Source organism: Doryrhamphus excisus, chromosome 21 (assembly GCF_030265055.1).
Source record: "Doryrhamphus excisus isolate RoL2022-K1 chromosome 21, RoL_Dexc_1.0, whole genome shotgun sequence".
In the NCBI taxonomy this organism is placed as follows: Eukaryota; Metazoa; Chordata; class Actinopteri; order Syngnathiformes; family Syngnathidae; genus Doryrhamphus; species Doryrhamphus excisus.
In genome coordinates this window covers 12,372,798-12,391,738 of record NC_080486.1, presented here as the reverse complement: position 1 = coordinate 12,391,738, position 18,941 = coordinate 12,372,798, and the positions used below count along the sequence as shown (strand labels likewise).

General features: G+C 46.0%; 1 protein-coding gene and 1 long non-coding RNA gene across 4 annotated transcripts in view; both read left to right on the top strand.

Moving 5' to 3' along the window:
- Positions 1-18,941, top strand: part of LOC131108942 (dipeptidyl aminopeptidase-like protein 6) — an 84,424-nt gene that overhangs the window by 7,273 nt on the left and 58,210 nt on the right. The window contains exon 1 of one of the 3 annotated variants that reach the window (XM_058060406.1): positions 2,480-3,241. The exons of 1 other annotated variant lie outside the window; for it this stretch is intronic. In XM_058060406.1, the coding sequence (XP_057916389.1) occupies positions 3,191-3,241 (51 nt within the window). In that variant the 5' untranslated portion in view covers positions 2,480-3,190. Of the gene's footprint in view, positions 1-2,479; positions 3,242-17,656; positions 18,535-18,941 lie in introns of those variants that run through there. One more of the 3 variants, XM_058060404.1, reaches the window with a different exon arrangement.
- On the top strand, positions 62-2,371 carry LOC131108945 (uncharacterized). Its single transcript, XR_009120603.1, has 3 exons — positions 62-181; positions 515-612; positions 686-2,371. It is a non-coding gene; the product is annotated as an uncharacterized LOC131108945 (long non-coding RNA).

The following is an 18,941-nucleotide window of genomic DNA, read 5'->3' as shown; positions in this document are numbered from 1 at the left end:
GGCATCCAGCGCCTCCCACTCCAGCTGGACTGCTGACAGCAGGCAGATAGCAGCTGAACTTGTTATCTGTGCCTTACATGCAAAGGGCGCTGTTAAAAAGCCCTCGTCAACACCGCGGAGCGCCGCTTTGAGGCTGTGATTTGCCCGTGTGGGAGCCAGTGGGATCCGTCGCATCTGCTCGGTATTGAAAGAGGCTGGACGGGTGTGGGGTGTGGTCCAGAACTTTGTTTTTCTTGCGTGCTGAGAGAGTCTGTTTTGCAAGTCTCAAGTTTTTAATGCCAAGTCTAATCATAAGTCCTACTTACCAGTCATAAGTACTGTTAAGTTTGTACCAAATAAAATACCATGATCTTGTCATTTTGCAATGCTAGCATGTGTGGCTTATTTCACCATAATTATGTCTACCATGTTGGCTAATAAGGGTGGAAAGGTCACTATAGGGGTGCTATTTCACATCTAGTGCTCTAATAGTGTCCAACTATGAAAATATTCCATTATTTCCATTTCTAATAAGGACCCCTACTTCACGGAAGGAACCAATATACAGCGCTAAACGAGGGATGGCTGTAGATACTCGTGTCCAAAGGGACGACCATACAAGGAAAAGCTAAGGTTTGCTACTATTTTGAACTTTGAACGCACAAACTTTTCCATTGTGTTCATCCTGGTATGTGGTCTGTCTTAGAACCGGAGTGCGTCCCAGTTCCCACCGGAGCGAGCAGCGTGAGGTGATGCAATCATCCGACACAATACAAAAATCCACCAAGTCCACCTCCTCCTTCTTTTTCTTCCTCTTCTTCTTCTTCTTCACAGAGGGACAAATCGATGCTTTCATTATGCCCTTAATTACGCTACACTACATCCTGCCACGTGTCACGCTGCTTCAATGACAGCCCGAGGAAGAACAGGAGCAAAGGCACACAATGTGTAATTAAGACATGAAAGCAAGTGTTAATAATTCACATCATGTTAAGTTCAATACACGCTAGCTTGCATCGTCTCGTACTTTTCTAATGCAATAGAAAAGCAACTTTTCAAGGCGCACGTCTCCTTAATTTGGATAAGAGCTTTGGGCTGACCTTGCCCGCCCCGAGCTGTCACAGGGACAGATCGTTACCGTCGCTAATGAATCCCGGAGCAGGAAAAAACGTCCGCTTGTGCACGTAAGGCGCGCGTTAATCGTGCAGCCGCCACGCGGGGGGGTCTATTAGCGGCACGGCTACCCCATGCCGAGTCGGGGAGATAATAAAATGTCACTTTATTTGCTGCTTTTGTTCATTAAAACCTGAATGAACTCTGGATGCACTTGGAAGGCCAAAATGACATCTCGGGATGTTATTTCCAAGGCGGCGACTGTAATTATTTCCCAACTTTCTCCGCCCCGTGGTGGTCCGCGTGTGAGTTTGAATGGAACAGTTGGCTGGAACAGCAGGCGTTTGTCAGGAACTTGGACGGGATTGGCGGCTTTAACCTACGCCACATCCCAAAAAGTCAATGTAAAGTTGACTTTGATCAAATTTACTCCAAGAAGACATCGGGGGCGACTCCTGGACGCGGAATCATGGCGGTCATTATTAATGACATTACAAGCACAGGCAGCAGTTGGAACACGTGTCCAATTAACGCAATCTAATATAAATTTGATGGAGCTTGCCATTATTGGCGCCATGCACGCGTGAGAAATGAAAACATCTGAGCGACCGTGCTCGGTCGCAGGGAGACGGCTAATGAAAAAAGATGATGCATGTAATAAGACACGCTAACGGAGAGGAATTTTGGTGCAGTCAACGCCGCGTCAGCCTCGGCCCGGTCAACATTTACGTTCCAAGTCCAAGCGTGGCATCAACAGACCGTTAAGTGATGAAACCCGGTGGCCGCGTAATGCTAACAAGCATTAAAGTTGACGGATGGCTCTATTAAGTTGGCTGGAGGAGGCGGCTCGCTAAAGTTTATGATGATTTTAGCATACTTTCTTTCCCTTTTGAGTATCCGCTACAGCAGGGAAGCTTTCCACGCAGTAAAAGTACAAATACAAATCATTGAAAATAAAACACGCCACCCACTGTCATGGATGCAATTACAGTTGGAGCCTTTATTTACCTAAAACACGTTAAGTGGAAGCAGCCACGTTTAGTATTAGAAGTTAGTATTAAACTTGAATCATGATTTGGAGTGCATGAGAAAGTGGAAATGTAGTGCTCTTTGACCACTTTTATTAGCAAGCTCTGCAGCAACACAACCAATGTTGGAATAAGACGTGGGCAACACGGATGGATGCCCAATGAAGCTACTGCCATCTGGTGGACCACATGTTCCGTTAAGGGTTTTCAACAACACAGCAGCAATAGAACCAATGTTGTAATGATCAATGGCGCTGGTGAGTTTATTGTAACGCGTAAAGTTTTATACCAGCAGCTGAATAGCAACCTTTTTAAAGCGCATGCAGAGGTGGATAAAGCTGCCATCTTGTGGCGTTAATTATTAAAAAAACATCAGGAGGTTGACTCCAGCCACAGGTCATGCCAGGGGTTATGTGTTCTTATGGTCCACTGTTTGAGAGGCATTCAGTGGAGCAACTAGACTAGTTGTGTTGGACTATTGTCCTTGTCCTTGACCTTGGTCTTTTCATTTCTAACACTTTTTGGCTGGGATCTAATTGACCTTAAAGGATCACAGGACTTGTGAAGCATCCAATCAGATCGCTGCGATGTCATTGCTACGCGGCTCACTCGGCTAGGCTGCTTTGGGGTACCTGTTTTTGTCTGATTTTGTTATATGCTGTGATGCCGTCTTTCTGTGACATTTTGTCTTCCTCCCTCAGCAGTCCCAGTTCCTGCGGGGATGAATATTTCATGGACACGATAGGTCAGTGTTTGGAATTCTGTGAAAGTCTTGGTCTTGATTTCTGATCAGTCAGTCTGTCTTTATTGGCCCAAAAGCCGAGCCAGCGGTGCACCGTCTCTATAAATCACACTTCATCTTCCTCCGTGACCACGCTGCTTTGTATGCACGGGGGGAGCGCCGCGCGGCTGCACATGCAACCCCCGCCCCCCCCCCCCCCACCCCCCGCCCTCCCCATGTACAAACAGCGCGTCAGGGAAAGGCACGCTTGAGCCAGCATCGTCGTTCCGCTGCTCCTCCACGACCGAAGCCTCCACGCAGAGCAGAGCGGCGCCGCTAAAGTGCCACCATGAAGGAGAGGAGTCTGATCGAGACGGCCAAGATGCAAGGCAACGTGCTGGTAAGGATGCTTGGGCTTTTTGTGTGAGCATCTGCGTGGAGGAATCTTTGTAGCGCTTCTTTTGGACATCTCTTGTGTTTTGTGAGCATCCTGGGATCGGGAATGCTGGACGTTCACGCCCTTTTTCCCTTTTCTGTAGGATCGTAAATCCCACTTAAAGAAAGTTTGGTCCTCTTTTATGGTCGCCAAAGTAACCTTTTGCTACTGGTGAATAATTTAGTGCTGCACCTTTTTTATGATGCCTTCCAGCTGCATGGACGATCGTGTGGACAATTCCTAGCAAATCTCTCCCATATATGAAGGCTAGCGTCTTTGAATCTTTCATTTGGGGAATATTATGGCGTCTTATTGGATTTCTTGCCTGGTGGTCTTTCCCTCCATCAGAACAACTTTTTTGCTGGACTGATGTGAGATTTGACGTCTTTATAGCTGACTAAGCTGCGCTAGATGGGTATGATGTTTAGATGTGCCATGCTTCACCATGTTCTTTAATTGATCCAGTTTTTGTCTGAAAATATTAATGGCTGTCACTCATTGGGAGCCACCAATAGAGGGCGCCATTAAATCAGGCCCGACAAGTTTGCTGCCTAGACGGGCTGCTGCGAAAGGGAGAGTCATAAAATGAAGTTTGTCAGTATCATTTTTAAAATATGTATAACAATAGAAACTATTTTTTAAGGGAAAATTGTATTATAATGTAAAAACTGTGCCTTAAACATTTTTCCATAATATTATGGCATTTTAAAACTGTAATATAAATGCACGAAAAAGGCAGTTTGTTGTAAATATTCCACCACCAAGATTGTGATTGGAGTGAGGTTCCCCCTTGTAGCAAAGTTAGCGCATCACTTAGATTTGATTGATTTATCCCTTTTGTTTAACTTTAGGAAAAAATTATATCAGGAGAAACTTTTTTTAGTTTTGTATAGAAGAAAGTCATAATTTTAATGAGTGACAAAACCACAACGTTGTCTTGTTGAAGGTGAATGGAGTGAGGTTCCCCCTTCTAGCCAAGTTTGTGCATCAATTTGCTTTGCTTGGTTGGTCCCTTTTGCTCTCAGATTTGGGAAAAATGCACATGCAAAAAATGTAAATTTTGAGTTTTTTTCTAATAGTTTGGTAGTGTAGTTTAGTGTGGGAAAGTAAATATTGCAGTTTTCACAGTAATAAGCACTGCATTAGGAACCACCAACAGTGGAAAGTGAATGGAGTGAGTTGAGTTAGCGCTTCAATTAGATTTATTTCTTTTTGCCTTTTGGCTCCCGACTCATACAAAGTAAAGTGGGGGTGTTTATCACCATTGTTTTAATGCCTTTTGCCATAAACAAAGACAATGAATGCAAAGCTACTCCAGCCAAGTGTTGTTTTTCATTTCCTAATCCATCTCATGAAGTGACACATTGTTGTGCTTTAAAAAAACAAAACGGGATTGTTGTGCATTTCCTCAGAGGGAAAATCAAAAAGGGCCTTGAGAAGCATTTTAGCCTGGGGAGGAAATGCACCTGCAGCGGCGTAATGGCTTTAATTTCTAAATGGACTCTTGACATGTGGTGGTCCACGTTGGCCCCGAGAGTGACGTCCGGCCTGTTAGTTGAGTCCAGTAAGCGTTGCCTGGAGGCACACTGCTGAGGGGGGGGGCTTCTTGTAGGACTTTGCATGTCATGTATTGTTTTCCGTCACGTTATTGATGTATTTGCACGCGCGTCACACTCGGGAGATTACTTGCTTGATTCACAGCCTCCCTCGGCGGCGAAGGATGCCTGACCTCTGGAGATTTAAGATGCAGCCGCGACGCATCACAGCCCGATGTTTGATTGTGACAGATTTATTACACAGCGAGCCACCCACCATCCCCCCCCCCCACTCCTTGCATGCGTCCTCGTGGGACAGAGACAGAGTGTGGCGGCTCAGCGGGGAGTCTTGGAACAACAACATTGCAGGGATGCGCATTGAGCGTTGAGGCTGGCCTGCAGACGACGTGTTGAGATGTGGTTTGCGTCTGTCGGGGGTGGGCGGGGGGTGGGGGGGTGTTCTGTTAGCGAGCCAGGACTTGAAAATGAGAGCCAAAACACCCCCGAGGTGTTGTGCCGCTGTCTGATAGTGAGAAGCCCGCCAAGGTAACGACAGCCAAGATGCTATCAGGGGAAGCAGGACCAGGGAGGGTTTCTTTATGTCTGAATTTGTTTGAACCCCGCGCCCGCCCACCGTCTACTCCACAGACACAAGGATGAGATTATTCCTGCAGATTAGATAAGAGGGGTGGAAGACCACCGCCGCCTTACTGCTAATCCAGCGTCCTTTCCTTGAATGGTGCGCTAACTTCAAAGGTGGAATGGTTTCCTGGCGGTGGTAATGGAAGCACTAATTATGTCTGTCATGGTTCTTCAAACGTCTACGGCCACAGATACTGGGTACTATCGGGGGTTGCCTACAGCCACAGCTGTTAATGCCCATGTGAGCAGTGCTAATTAGAAACCACTGGTAGTTTGTAGACCAGTCATCCGGTGACCATGGAGACTGACTTTGTTTGAATAGAAAGAGACCCTTCTGGTGTTCGTCCATCATAGCATCCAGGTTAGCATCGTTGTCGTGTCGTCCATGACTTTGTACCGCCTCTGGACATGCACAGGAAGCCATCCAGCATTCTGGGTAATGATGTACTTGATGTCTTGTCGTCTGGTCTCCCGGGAGCGGCGTGAGAATTCAATTAGCTTCCATCTCGGACGTAAGCAGCTGGTGTGTTTGGACTCTCCGTCCATGCGTCCATCCGTCCTGGATCCGTGGCGCTCCCGCTGGTGCTCTAAAAGCGCCACAAGCACTTCCTTCCCCTCTGTTGCTGTGGCCGTCTAATGAGATCATTAGAGCGGACCGGAATGAAGAAGCACCTGTTGTTGCAGGCGTTCCCCCAACACAAAGCGCTCAGAATGTTCCGTGCGCTGCTGAATGAACAATTTGTGCGTCCTCGCTCGGTGATCTATTTTTCATTATTCTATAGATGCGGGCCATTCATTTGAATTAATTGGCGGTTTCGTGGAAGCCTTGTGGCCGTTTTCACGGTGCACGGTTCAAAGGGCGCAATTTTTGCTACGCGCAGACATGCTTTTTTTTAAACTTAACAGGCACGCAGGCTGCAATGCGGCTCGTTACCAGACGGAATGGTCCTGAAAGACAATAAAAAAGCCTTTAGCACCAAAGGGAGATCAGGTATAAAGTAGAAATCTTTGGTGAAGTCACCGCTATCACAGGGGCCTAATGGATGTCACTACCACCAGCAGAAAGAAAGCACCATTTATTCAGGCCCAGCTCGTTTACCGCCTTTAAACAAGCCAAAGTCGAGACCAGAGTACTGGGGCCCTGCTGAAAACCAAAAAATACATACTTATATATACTCTTGTCCTTTTTTGTTAGAAAGTACAGAAAAAAGGTTATGAAAAAGTACCAATTTAATCATGTCAAAATTGACCGTTTGTATTATTTTGTCCCCAAAGTTTTACATGCACATGACTTTCACGCCAACAACCGAGTTGCAACTTTTTAAAGCGCGTGTAGAGGTAGATAAAGCTGCTGGATGTTGACCACAGCCAGCTGGGCTGGTGGTTTTATAGTTCTCGGCCATCACATCACGCAACAAATGGTGTTAGATGTGCGAATGCAGAGGTAAATAATGCCGGGAATGACATTTTACAGTGCATGCAGAGTTGCCGGATGTTGTGGTTTTACAGTTCACACCCATCGCTTCCGGTAGAAAAAAGTGTGCATGTAGAGGTAAGTAAAACCGTTTATAGTAGCAACATTTTAAAGCGCATGCAGAGAGAGACAAAGCTAAAATGAATACTTTATTCTTCTCCGTAGTTTGCTGCTTGGCCTTTCAAAGTTCTGGCTGGTTCCTCCACCCTGAAATGTGATTGTGCAGCCTTGCTTCATGAATCATGACACCATCAGACGTCCACCAAGGTTCATGGTATGATATACGCTGAGCAGTCAGGGAAAATGCTCAAAGACGTAACGCATCCTGACATTCAAGGCAAGTGTCCATTCTCTGTCCTCTGTCCCCAAAAGTGGCGCAGTCCTGCTATCCGGTAGCTGCTGTCTCATACTCTCGTACCGCGTCACGCCGGCGCCTCAGTGAAGCTGAATTAATGGATGACAGCAGCAACCTTGGGCCCCTTCGCCGGTCCCCGCTGATCGGGCAGATGCTCACTGGCACACTTCCATGGCAGAACCACGGTACCGGCGGTCCAATCTGCTCACTGGGCTGGCTGAGAGCTTTATTCATTCTGGTGCACAGATGATTTAAAGTGGCAGCGCTAGAATTATTGTTATTTCAACAGCATCTTCTGGGCTCTTATGTAAATGACTCCAACAATTGCGGACATTGTTATTCACAATATTCATGCAGAAGCGACAATATGCAATAATGTCAGCCTGCAAGTTGCTAGGGTGCTAACTTTGTTAGTATAGAAACGGCTAAATGAACTAAAACACAAATACGGGCAATTTAGAACTCAAATTCAAATGTAGTACTCCTCATAGGTCACTAGGTGTCAGTAGTTTGGAGGCAAGCGCCTTAAATGATTTTCACTTTTTTAACCTAATTTGTGGGTGAATGTAGTAATTTTACACTTGTATATATTTTTTGTCATTTAAAAAAACGTCCTTGATGTAGCGGACCCCAGGGGTCCTCGTACGTGTGAAGGCACGCAAGTTCCTTCTGCAGGAACGTTGAGCCTCACCTCAGTGCTGTAATTCCCAATAAGAGTGAAGCGGTGCTGCCATTGGCGTTCCTGCAGACAGATCCCGTAGTCATCTCTGATCCTTTCATCTCACATCACCCCTTCCCCCCCCCCCCCATCAAACCCCCCTCTTTTTACTTCCCAACACTTTCCCTCCAATGACATCTTCTCATCCGCCGTGACATTTCAATTTTTTCCGGCGGCAAACGAGCGAGAAAAGCCGCACAGATTGATAGATTTTGGACATATTGAGAGGCTTTAAGTGGGGAGGCTGTCAGGTGAGAGTGCATCCTCCCCCCGCACCCCCCCTCCCTCGCAACCACCCACACCTTGGAAAGGTCAATGCGCCTCTTAATCAAACATCAGGCAGGCCAACCTGACTGTCGGCTCCCCCGGTGGGTTTAAAGTTCACCCCCCCTCGCATCCGCCAGAAAATAATGTCAGGTAGATGGAGCTTGGGAAGCCACTGGATGCTGACTACTCCGAACACTCTGAATGCAGCAACTCTTTACAGCGCATACAGAGCTAGATAAAGGCTGCTTATGAATGTTGTAATGGCATTTGTGATGATTCTTAGCGACATCAGACACTCCCACCCAGCAAAGGGTCACCTTCCTCTTCCTCTTTCCGAGATGAAGCCCGCTCCGATGGCCGCCCCCTCTGCCCCCGCCCCCGCCTCTCCCCCCATCTTTTTCGGGACGAGTTATTCATCTCCAAAGTGTGTCCGGGAGGAGCCATCCATTACGGCGAGGACCTAATCAGGTTTGCCGTGGCTCATTGCTCCGCTGTGGGACTGCAGCGCTGCTGTTGTCCCGGCACAAATTGCTTGTGGAGAAGATGATGATGATGATGATGATGTCCCCTCTATAATGATGGCTGCTAATGTAAAGCTAATGTACTCGTGAGCCGGGCTTCTCTGCGTTTGAGGACACAAGATATTTTGCTGGCTGATAATTACAAGGACGGATGATAAAGAATTATGATGTGGTGGGGGGGGGCGGCAGTACTATGGAGATGGTATCCTTTGGATGTGTAGCTTGTATTGCTTGTATAGCTAATATAGCTTGTATGGCTTGTATAGCTAACATCTCCTTTGGATGTGTAGCTTGTATTGCTTGTATGGCTACTATGGCTTGTATAGCTAATATAGCAGTATATGTTTACCATCCAACCTTCACCTTGGGGCTCCTTAAGCGTTCATGTTTCTACTCTATGAACCGCAGCTGCCTGCTGTGTCACTCGTGCAGCCCCCAGACCACCAACCACAATTAACAGGCTGTCAAATCACTGCCCTTTTTTTCCTTCATTGTTGCTTTTTCATTTTCTTGTTTATTCATATTTTGAGAATGTGCTGAGAGCCAATTAAAAAAAAACAAACAAACAAACCGCGGGCTGTAAATCGCCCCCGGGCCGTACTCCGGATGCCCCTGGCCTACAGGAAATGTAACGTGAATGAACTGTGGAGGCGTTGACTTTTTCCTCATCCGTGTCTGCAAAAGAGTCCTCAAAAGTCAGCACCCGAGCGCTTAACCTTTTCTTTAATTGAGACGAGCATCACTCGCTCTCCTCTCGTTTAAGATGCTTTTCTGCTGAAATAGTTTTAATCTCTCTTGGAATCCTCGAGTGAAAAGAGAGAGGCACCCTTTCTCCACAGGGGAATACATGAACACGCTGATGGAATCCACACCAGCGTAATGCCGTGGAGACCAACATTTCTCATTCACATTTTGCATTTGGAATAGCGACGAACACGGCAACTCTTGTTTATGTTTGCTACAGCGGCACCCGCGTCGCAAGCCTGCGCTTTCATGAACGCGTTGGGAAAAGAGCCGCCACGAGGTGATGGAGAGCAAGGCGCAGGAGCCAACGAGATGTATGGAAGCATCACGCCCAGATGCGGCATAACATGACAATCCTCCTCCAGCAAATATTTGCCTTGTTTATTGCGTCGTGCGCCATATTAGCCAAACACTGAAGACGCCTGCAGCCGCCGCGCTAACCCCCCCCCAACCCCGCTAGGCCCTGGAGACATTTGAACCCTGTGAGTTTATCTGACGCATAATCGTTTGTTCAAATAGAGCACGATAAGGGCGGCGGAGAGGATGCAAATGAAATGTTTGCTGCAGCTTCCCGCCGTGCGGTTGCAAATAAATGTCAGGGAAAGCACGGTAGCCTCTACTGGGACGACTTTGTCAGGGCTTCACAAACACGGAGCGTATGCCTTCTAAATATCTGCTCCGCCAGGCCGGGCCTTCGTCGAGCCAGGAGCTGCTTGGGAAGGCACGCCACGTTTACCTTCAGGGCCCCCGCCACACCGAAATGCTCCTTTTCATCTTGCAGGAGGTGTCTGCCTCGATATCCACCACGCCGGCTTGCTCATGCGCTCACAAAGAGGGAGGGAAAAGGGACGCGCCGCCGCTTTGTCCAGCACGTAGTAAAGACGGGCTTGTGTTGCCGCTCCCGCCTCTAATCTCTGGGGAGGAAGTCTGGAGGACAGGTGGGGGACATCAGGCGCTCTGTGTGGGGTAACAATGAAATCCCACCCACACAGCCTCCTTAGTATCTTCTAGCACAATACTCCTAATCCTTTAACCCACGGGCCCCCTGACATGGATGGTATTATGGATGCAGCGTTTACTGTCCTGGGGGGGGGGCAGGCACATGGTGGATGATGACGGCAAGGGTCGCTTTGAGTGATCAGAGTGTGAATGCTTGGTTGTCTACGTATGTGTGGAAAGTCAGCTGGGATAGGCTCCAGCCTATAGGGAGGATTAAGCTGCACAGTACTTGAATGAATAAATGAATGCTTGCTAAAAAGTTATAGACGTGTATTTCAAGAAAAATCCGACATCTCAGCTTTGTCGTACACAGAACACTAAAGCTGTAGTTCCACTTCCTTCCTAAAAACATCATCTTTATGACCGTAAAATTATTTCATTTTTATACATTACCAATCAAACTTATTTTGTTTATTTTAAACATTCATTCTTTAATATTTTAACATTAATATGAATGATATTAATATTTTAATATCTTAAATAATCTTTAATATTTTAACTTTCTCTGAATATTTGAATTATTTTGTAAAATTACAGTTTTTTTTGTTAGTGTAACTAACATTTTAGCGTATGCAGAGATAGATGAAGCTACTGGATCCTAAAAATGCAGTCTTGTGGAGTGGAAAACTATGCCAGGAAGTTGCCTACAGCCACAGCTGTTAAGTGAAGACTGTGAAGCTGAAAGAGCACTTTGTACTAAGTATTTTTCTGTTTTCACTTTCACTTTCTAGTAAAGTACCGCCATTGCGTACGAAGCGTAGAAGCCAGGCAGGCCTTCATCATTTTAGCTCAAGCTAAACGTATCCTTTGCGCCGAGGAAGACCAAGCAGTTCTTCATAAGTGATATTTGAATATAAGCTTCCAGTCTCCATGAAGGAGCCAAGAGGGAGAAGAAAGTTGCGGTCCAAACTTCCGTCTTTTTATTCACGCTCCGTCCTTCATCTCCAATGGCGCTCCCCAAAGACTTTTTTCCATCATTTTGCTTTGTGGAGTTCGCCCACACGGAGCCGCGTCTCGGCCCAATTAATAACACTCCCAGTAAAATAGAACAGCAGCGGGACGTCCAGACGCGGCTTTTTATGATGAGCGATGGGGGCTGTTTGGCGTGGAAGCGCCAGTGTTTCCACGGCGGCGCCATCGCTTATCTGAATAGCACACAAGTCACACGCTGAATGTCAACTTATTAAGCGTCGCCGGGACACAAATTCAATTCCGAGTACGGCGCCGGATTAACTCAAAGACGAGGAAGCGGTATGGAAAAGGATGTGCTGCCCCGTCGTCGTCGTTTGTCATCGGCACCGCTCGCTGGGATTTGCTGTGATTGTTACGTGCCATCAAATATTCACCGCCGTTTACTGCGGCCTGTTAGCGGGATAAACGGCGGCGCCTTTTGAAGCGTCGTCCAAAGTACGGGATCTAAGGCACCGTCCTATCGGGACTCGGGATACATGCATGTGCTTTTGTTCCATTCAAGCAATTAAAAGCTCAGGTGCCGTCTCACCTTTTTTAAAAGCTATTAGCATATCATTTGCATATGATTCCGATTTTTTTTAACCCCTCTTATATCAACCTTCATAAATGGAATATTTATACTTGGGGCGTAGAAAAACTGTAACAACCTTCTAAATATTACCATCTAAATTTATATTAGAGCCCTGTAGACATGAAATAGCACCCCTATAGTCATCTTTACCCTCCTATTACTCTGTATAGTTGACATAAGGGAAAATAAGACATAATATAGACTTACATGTTAGTATTGGCTGAGTTAAGTTCCTGTCTTTTTTTTTGTGGCTCCGCCTCTAATGTCCATATTTGGGCTGAGCAGGTGAATGAAAAGGATGAAGGTGCAAATCCCGGCCATCTGAAAGTTTGCATTGATTCTCTTTTCCCAAACTCGTCTCATTAAGCTTCTCTCCTCTCGTTAAACTCCACAAAAACTTTTCTCTCTGGTTTTACGAGCTTGTTTAGTGTCTTTTAGCGTGCACAAGTGGCCGTCCTGTGCTGCCTTTTTGTTTTTTTTTTTTTGGTTTAATGCTACATAAATCCCCGCTGGCACTGTTCGCTTCCTGGGAGCGATTCGTCGGCGATGCCGCGTACAATTTACGAGGGCAAATTGGTGGGACGTATATATCAGCGCCGCTTTACTGCACCCCGTCACAGGAGTGATTAAACGGGGGGGGGGGCTCATTCAACTCTCTGCTAGCTTGTTGTTGGGACGTTTGACCCAACACAAGAACTTCTAATCTACCGTGAAACGGCCCAGTGACGTCTGTCCAAAGATAAGATTCCCTGATAACACTTCAACAGAAAAAAAGGCTTCACTACACGTCTTAAATACTCTGGAGCTGCATGTTCTCAAAATATAATTTTCCTTTTAACTAGGAAAAAAACAGAAAATATGGAAAAAATCAGCAGTAATTTGACAAAAAGAATATTAAGAGAACAAGAAAGTGTGTGCTGGGAGGACTTAGGAGGAGTGAGGAGGACTTAGGAGGACTTAGGAGGAGTTAGGAGGGAGGTGTCCACCATGAAGGCTAACCCTCTTCCAGGAGGCTATCATGTGACAAAGTACCATAAGAGGGCTTTCAGTAGCACTCAGCAGCTAAGCTGCAGAGAGTGGGGGGCCGACAGAGTTGGGGGAGGAAAGTGTGTGTGTTGGGGGACGGTGTGGGGGGGGGGGGGGGGGGGTGCATAAGGACATCCAGAGCGAGTGAGGTGGAGTAGCACACTCTTCCAAACATCCAGGCCGAATGGATCCTTGTGCATCGGTGCGTGTCGCCTTGTGATTGATGGACCCCGGTGGACGGGCCACTAGAAAGGGGGTGGTGGGGGGTCCACTAATCCACCTACTGTCAGTAAAGCCTCTGGGCCACTTTGTCCGGGGGACTTTTTCCTTTTTTCTCCCCCCCTTTTATTATTCCCGTGTTGATCCAAAGGAGAGGAGATAGCGGCGGGAGCCATGTCGATGCTAATTGCCACCCACGGGATCGATGGGGCCGCCTCCAAGCTGGTAAGGATGAAGGTGGCGCTGTGGGGTGCATACTAAGGAGGGGGGGGGGGCACTGGGGCTCAGACACTCATCTTAATTAGTGCAATTAGGAGATAAAAGTCTTTATGTGCGATACACAATGTCTTCTAATAGGACTCCAACATTAAAAGGGGAGACGGGTGGGAGGCGGGGCTTAATACGGCCACACCCTCTCTTATGGTAACTCAATATGGAATATTTTTTTTGTCATGCTATTGTGTATTTAAGGTGAAATAGATAGTTGTATACAGTGATTGTGTATTCTTGGAGTGATGAAGTATACACTAAAGATGTTTTTGTTTATTTTAGGCTAAATTATAGTAGCTAAATATACAGCATTTATATCATAATATCATAGTGTGTGCATGTGCTTGTGTTCTTGCAGGGCATTATAGCATATTTAGCACATTTTTGCAGATATTTTTGCCAGGTTGTTGTGTATTTGAGGCAAAATGACAACATTTTCCAGCATGTTTGTGTATCCTAGAAGGACTGGATTACTGTATTGTGTATTTCAGGCCAAATGCTAGCATTTTATAGCGTGTATGTGTTTGTATGCTCTCACAAGGCTGGAGCTCATGTTGCGTTCATAATATGTTTTTGCATTAGTATGTAGTATTTGTGTGTTCTGGCAGGACTGTAATGCTAATTTAGTGTTAGTCTTTTTGTGTTGTGATCCAGAAGCTTCATGGGCTAGCCAACCTGAGTGGTTTGTTGTTTTTTTCCCGTCCCAAATAAAAAAGCAGGCGTGCATTTAAATGACTACCAGCGAAGTATTGTCATGCTGCATTCACTTGACTTGACGGGCGCGTGCAGCCCGCCTCCGGTGTTCCTTGTCAAAGCCAAGGAACACGTTGCTGACTGTGCGTTTTCGCATGCCTTGCTATACAGGATGTAGCATCAGCAATGGCTTCTGTAGGCGACGTCATACGCAGGTTTAACACCCACTGATGCCATCCTGTGATATTTTACATGTAATATGTGACCGCATTGATTCTCTTTGAGGGAAACGGCTCAAATGAATGCTTTCTTCTCCTAAAAGAAATCAATAATTGCTTAAAATCCACATTTTCCCCCCCAGTGGTCATTCACCTTTGTGCATGATCCGTGCTGGGAAAAAGCCGTGTGGACAAATACGGGATTAAAGCTATTGATTTTTATGATGTATTATTTATGGCGTGGCTGTCTTTATGAGTCCAAGTGTGAAAGGCAGACATATTAAGGAGGCATTAGATGTACAAGTGTGTGTGTGACACATCTGTTTTCGTGAAACGCGTTGAAGTCTTGGGCAAAAATGCACGCTAGCACTCTGCCCAGTAATTGTATTCATTACCGCTGTTAGACCAGCAACTTTGGCAGCTTTTCTGCTACTTTATGGCAAATTGTGTTGATTAGAAATGCATTAAAGCTTCACATTTAACATTAGGTACACTTGCAAAGTCTACTAAGATACGATACAAAACCTCCATGGATAAAAAGCAGCTTTTTACAAGGATAATAATGTTTACTCTTGTTTGTTTTGACTGTTGTGGTGTAGCAAACGGTGCTACAAGTATTGGATTGCATTAGCTTGTTCAGGTGCAGCTAATGAAGTGTAGCATTAAATTTGTCCTGGAATTCTTACATTTGGTGTTTCTGGGGCCCGGGCCGGTGCATGGGCGTCATGCGGCGTGGACGTGAGCGGATACATTTGTCAACTTGTGGCCTTTTCAACTTTCATATTTCTGCTTTTTCACTCCATCAGCTGCTGGCGTCTGGCTGAGCTGCCAAAAACCACAAATCAACCCCTCGGGAGGACTTTTTTTTTTTTTTTTTCCCCCATAGGTGAGAGCGTTCACGCAGCAAAGATAACTGAGATGTCTTTTTTTTTTTTTTCTTCCCCAGCTGTCTGCAAGTGTCCATGTACGCTTTATGTGCACAATGTGGCAGCCACTGACCTCCTCCTTTCCCTCTAACTTTATCTCCCCCATTATAAATGGGATTGGTACGCTCCGCATCGCTGATATAAAGCTAACTTATTTATTTCACTTGTAGTCAATAATTCCTACGCCAAAATGTGCTTCAATGATGGCACTTTTTGGTGGGTGTGTTTTTGTTTTGTTGCACCGTGAGCAAGATCTTTTAACCCAATGGGACCCCCCTCCCCAGACGGACCAAATCAGTTGGAGTCGGCACGTGTCTGATTGGATAATGGGTAGGATAATGTCTGGATCATTTGGTGCGGCTGTACCTTTAATAGTAATTACTGTATAATAGGCCCGTACCTTTAAGAGTAATTACTGTATACTAGGCCTAGTCGGCTGTAACACAAAGCTGCCAAAGTTCAGGCCTGAAACGGAAGGTCTGTCCCCAAAGCGAGCCAGTGGCGGTGGAAGTTGAGGATAGCGTCATCAGGCTTTGATGGCAAAGTGATGGCAGGTGCTGCAGCTTTTAATTGACTGTTTCATTTGAAGTCCAACAGCGTCAGGCCTCAGCGCCTTCAATCGCTCCCTTGTCATTCACAACAAGCCCGCCACAACCTCAGCAGCCATCTGAGCTGCCAGGACTACTTTTTTTTTTTTTTTTTTTTTTTAAATCCGCCGCATGTAAAAGCTGTCGTGTTTGAAATTGCCGTTGCGGAATCCCGGTGACACTTGCAAGCGTGCGCGGACTAAGTTGCAAATTGGCTTCTCGTGGTCGGGCAGAGGCGAATGTGGCGCCGAGGGCCAAATTGATACCCTCAGAGCGCGGCCCCCGCGTTGAAGGCGGAGGTTTATGACAGCACTCTGGCTGAAAAATGGCCCCCATCAGAGAAATGTGGCGGTAAAAATTCATGGCTTCTTGCTCTTTTCTCGCACCTGAGCTTTTTTCCCCTCCTTTTTCTTGGCTTTCATGCCGCTTTCTCCCGGTCGCCGCTTTTCTCTTTGTGTGACAAGGTCAAAGCTCGCTCGCTGCCGTCTTTGGGCGTACATCTTCCACATAGCGGCTCACATGGCACTCACCGTCAGCGGCATTTTTATTCCATTTAAAGGTTACCTCTCCCCTTCCTGTCTTCAACCGGCCCACCATACAAACGTCTCAAGTCTGAGGTGGAATGGACTCTTTGGACGCTTCTTGTTTGTTAGTCCCACCATGACGCTCGGCGTTATTGGATCAATATTGCACCATTAGCGGGTTTATGCATCTTCTTGCATACGGGAGGCTGACACTAATGCATGGGATTTACTGTGTTTACACTCGATCTGGATCTGATGTGTATTGAAACCTGGTTTGACACTAAAAATTTTACATAGACATCAGAGTTTGGTTTTCTGTTGTTTTAAGAATTTGTGGCCAAAATCCTGCAAGTTTTGACGTGCATGTTACTTGATGTGGTCTACTTGAGTCTTCATGTTGTTGCCAGCGTGATGCTAGTCGACCATGGCTGGCTGGCGTGTGGTGGCCATGATGGAGGCGTTTAGAGCGGAGGGTGGTGATGGCGGTTTGGTCCGGAGAGACGCAGCGTGAGGCACACTAGCATGAAATGAGAATGCAAACCGTCATAAATCACCGATGGGGATGGATGCTCCGGCAAATGTGAAGTTTTCTTACACGGAACGCCATCAATGAGCGTTTGACTGATGTTCCCTGCTGGGCGTGTGTATGTTTAGCAAATTGCAAATGTATGTCCGTTTATGTCGATTTGCATTTCATAGAAACGTACACCGACAGGCCACAACATTAGGTACACCATCTGACGGGATTGTTATTCTGGTTAGTTACATCATATTGACAGCTGTCTCTCATATCCTGGCCATCTCATGGAGGTAAATAACCAAAATATGCAAAGTACAAATAAAAAAACACATTTTACAGCAACACTGCATAATACTGCCCTCTAGTGGTCGGCTGCAGGTTTTGCATGACTGTTTGTCAATATTAGATAATATAATATCATATATAAAAGTAACTGCGTCATCCACAGAGCTGCCTTATCAGTTTCCCACCAAAATAAAGACACATTTTTAGTATCTTCCTCACATTTAGGACACCTTAAATCATGCAAGATCACTTCTTCTCCTCCTCCTGCTCGACATTCATCTCTTTTTATGACATGTTGTGCTCTTGTACCCCAGTCCCATGGATACCGTTCTTAACAAATGTATTTACAAAAGGAAATCCATGCTAAGATATCTTTCAGCCGAGTACATTGAGTCATTTGGCGACTTAATCTGTTTAGGAAGTTGTCTGTGTTTGGAGATAATTCACAACAGCGCTGCCAATTTTACTACAGGGACCAGACTACTCGGGCCTGTTTTTGCTTTTGGGTCTTTTCCCAGCTTTTATTGTGGAGTGTTCAGCATCTTGTCAAGCAGCTATGATAGTGAACTCGTATAACTCCTATTTAGTTTCTATTAGGAGCATGTTTCAACCAATCATAGTCTAAGATTTTAGTGTCATCGGGAACACTATGCTGTTTTTAAGCTTTTACTGCAAAAAATGCTTGTCAAAGATCCTCAAAACTGGAGCACTCTGCTGTTTTGGAGTATCAGAGATCTTGTGTGTATAAGAAAGTATATAAAATACACCACTGATACATGAATGATGGTAAAATCAGCTGATATTTTATTTTTTTGTGTCTTAAAAGCTTGTCAGAGAAGTTGATTTATTGTAGTGTACTACTTCATCCACCTGAGGGCGCTGTTGCTCTGCATTGAACTGCAGTAGTCCAACGTGTTCAATATGCACTCTCCACTTTATCCTTTGTTTTTCTTCTCGTCAGTCTGGCGGAAGAGCGCAGAGTTGCCTGCTGGAGTACTTTTTGTGGGTCTTTTTGGGAGGGAGGGGGGGCAACCATAAAGGACCCTTCTAAACTTTTACCTATTGACTGTCGATGCCATGACGTCACTGTGCCAGCGGTTTAAGATCGACACCAACAAATCGTTTCACGCCCCTCGGGAGATGCGCCATCTCCTTCAGCATCATCATCCTCACCAGGACGAGATTCTCTCTGTAAGACGCACGTGTGCTCGTCCACTTTGAACATATTTTATAGAATGACATTCAAACAAGTAGTGGACTTTTTTCTATTGGGTTTCTAATGTGACCATTATGACTTCATTTGTTTGCATTATAATGCAGTCAGATCCCCATTAAAATAGGTACAAAGTGTTTGAAAAGTAAATGTGGATCTATCCATGGTTCTGAATAGCAGGCGGCGAGGACGGGGCTGCTGTCCATGGTACTGAAACGCAAGCAGTGCTGCTCGCTGTCCGTGGTGCTGTACGTCACGTTGTGCCGTTGTGGTTGCTGGCCATGGTTTTTAAACACAGGCAGTGCTGCCTGCTGTCCATGGTCCTGAATTACATTGCCCTGCTGCTGCTACTTTGAGGTGTGCACGCGCACACTGTATTGCTGTT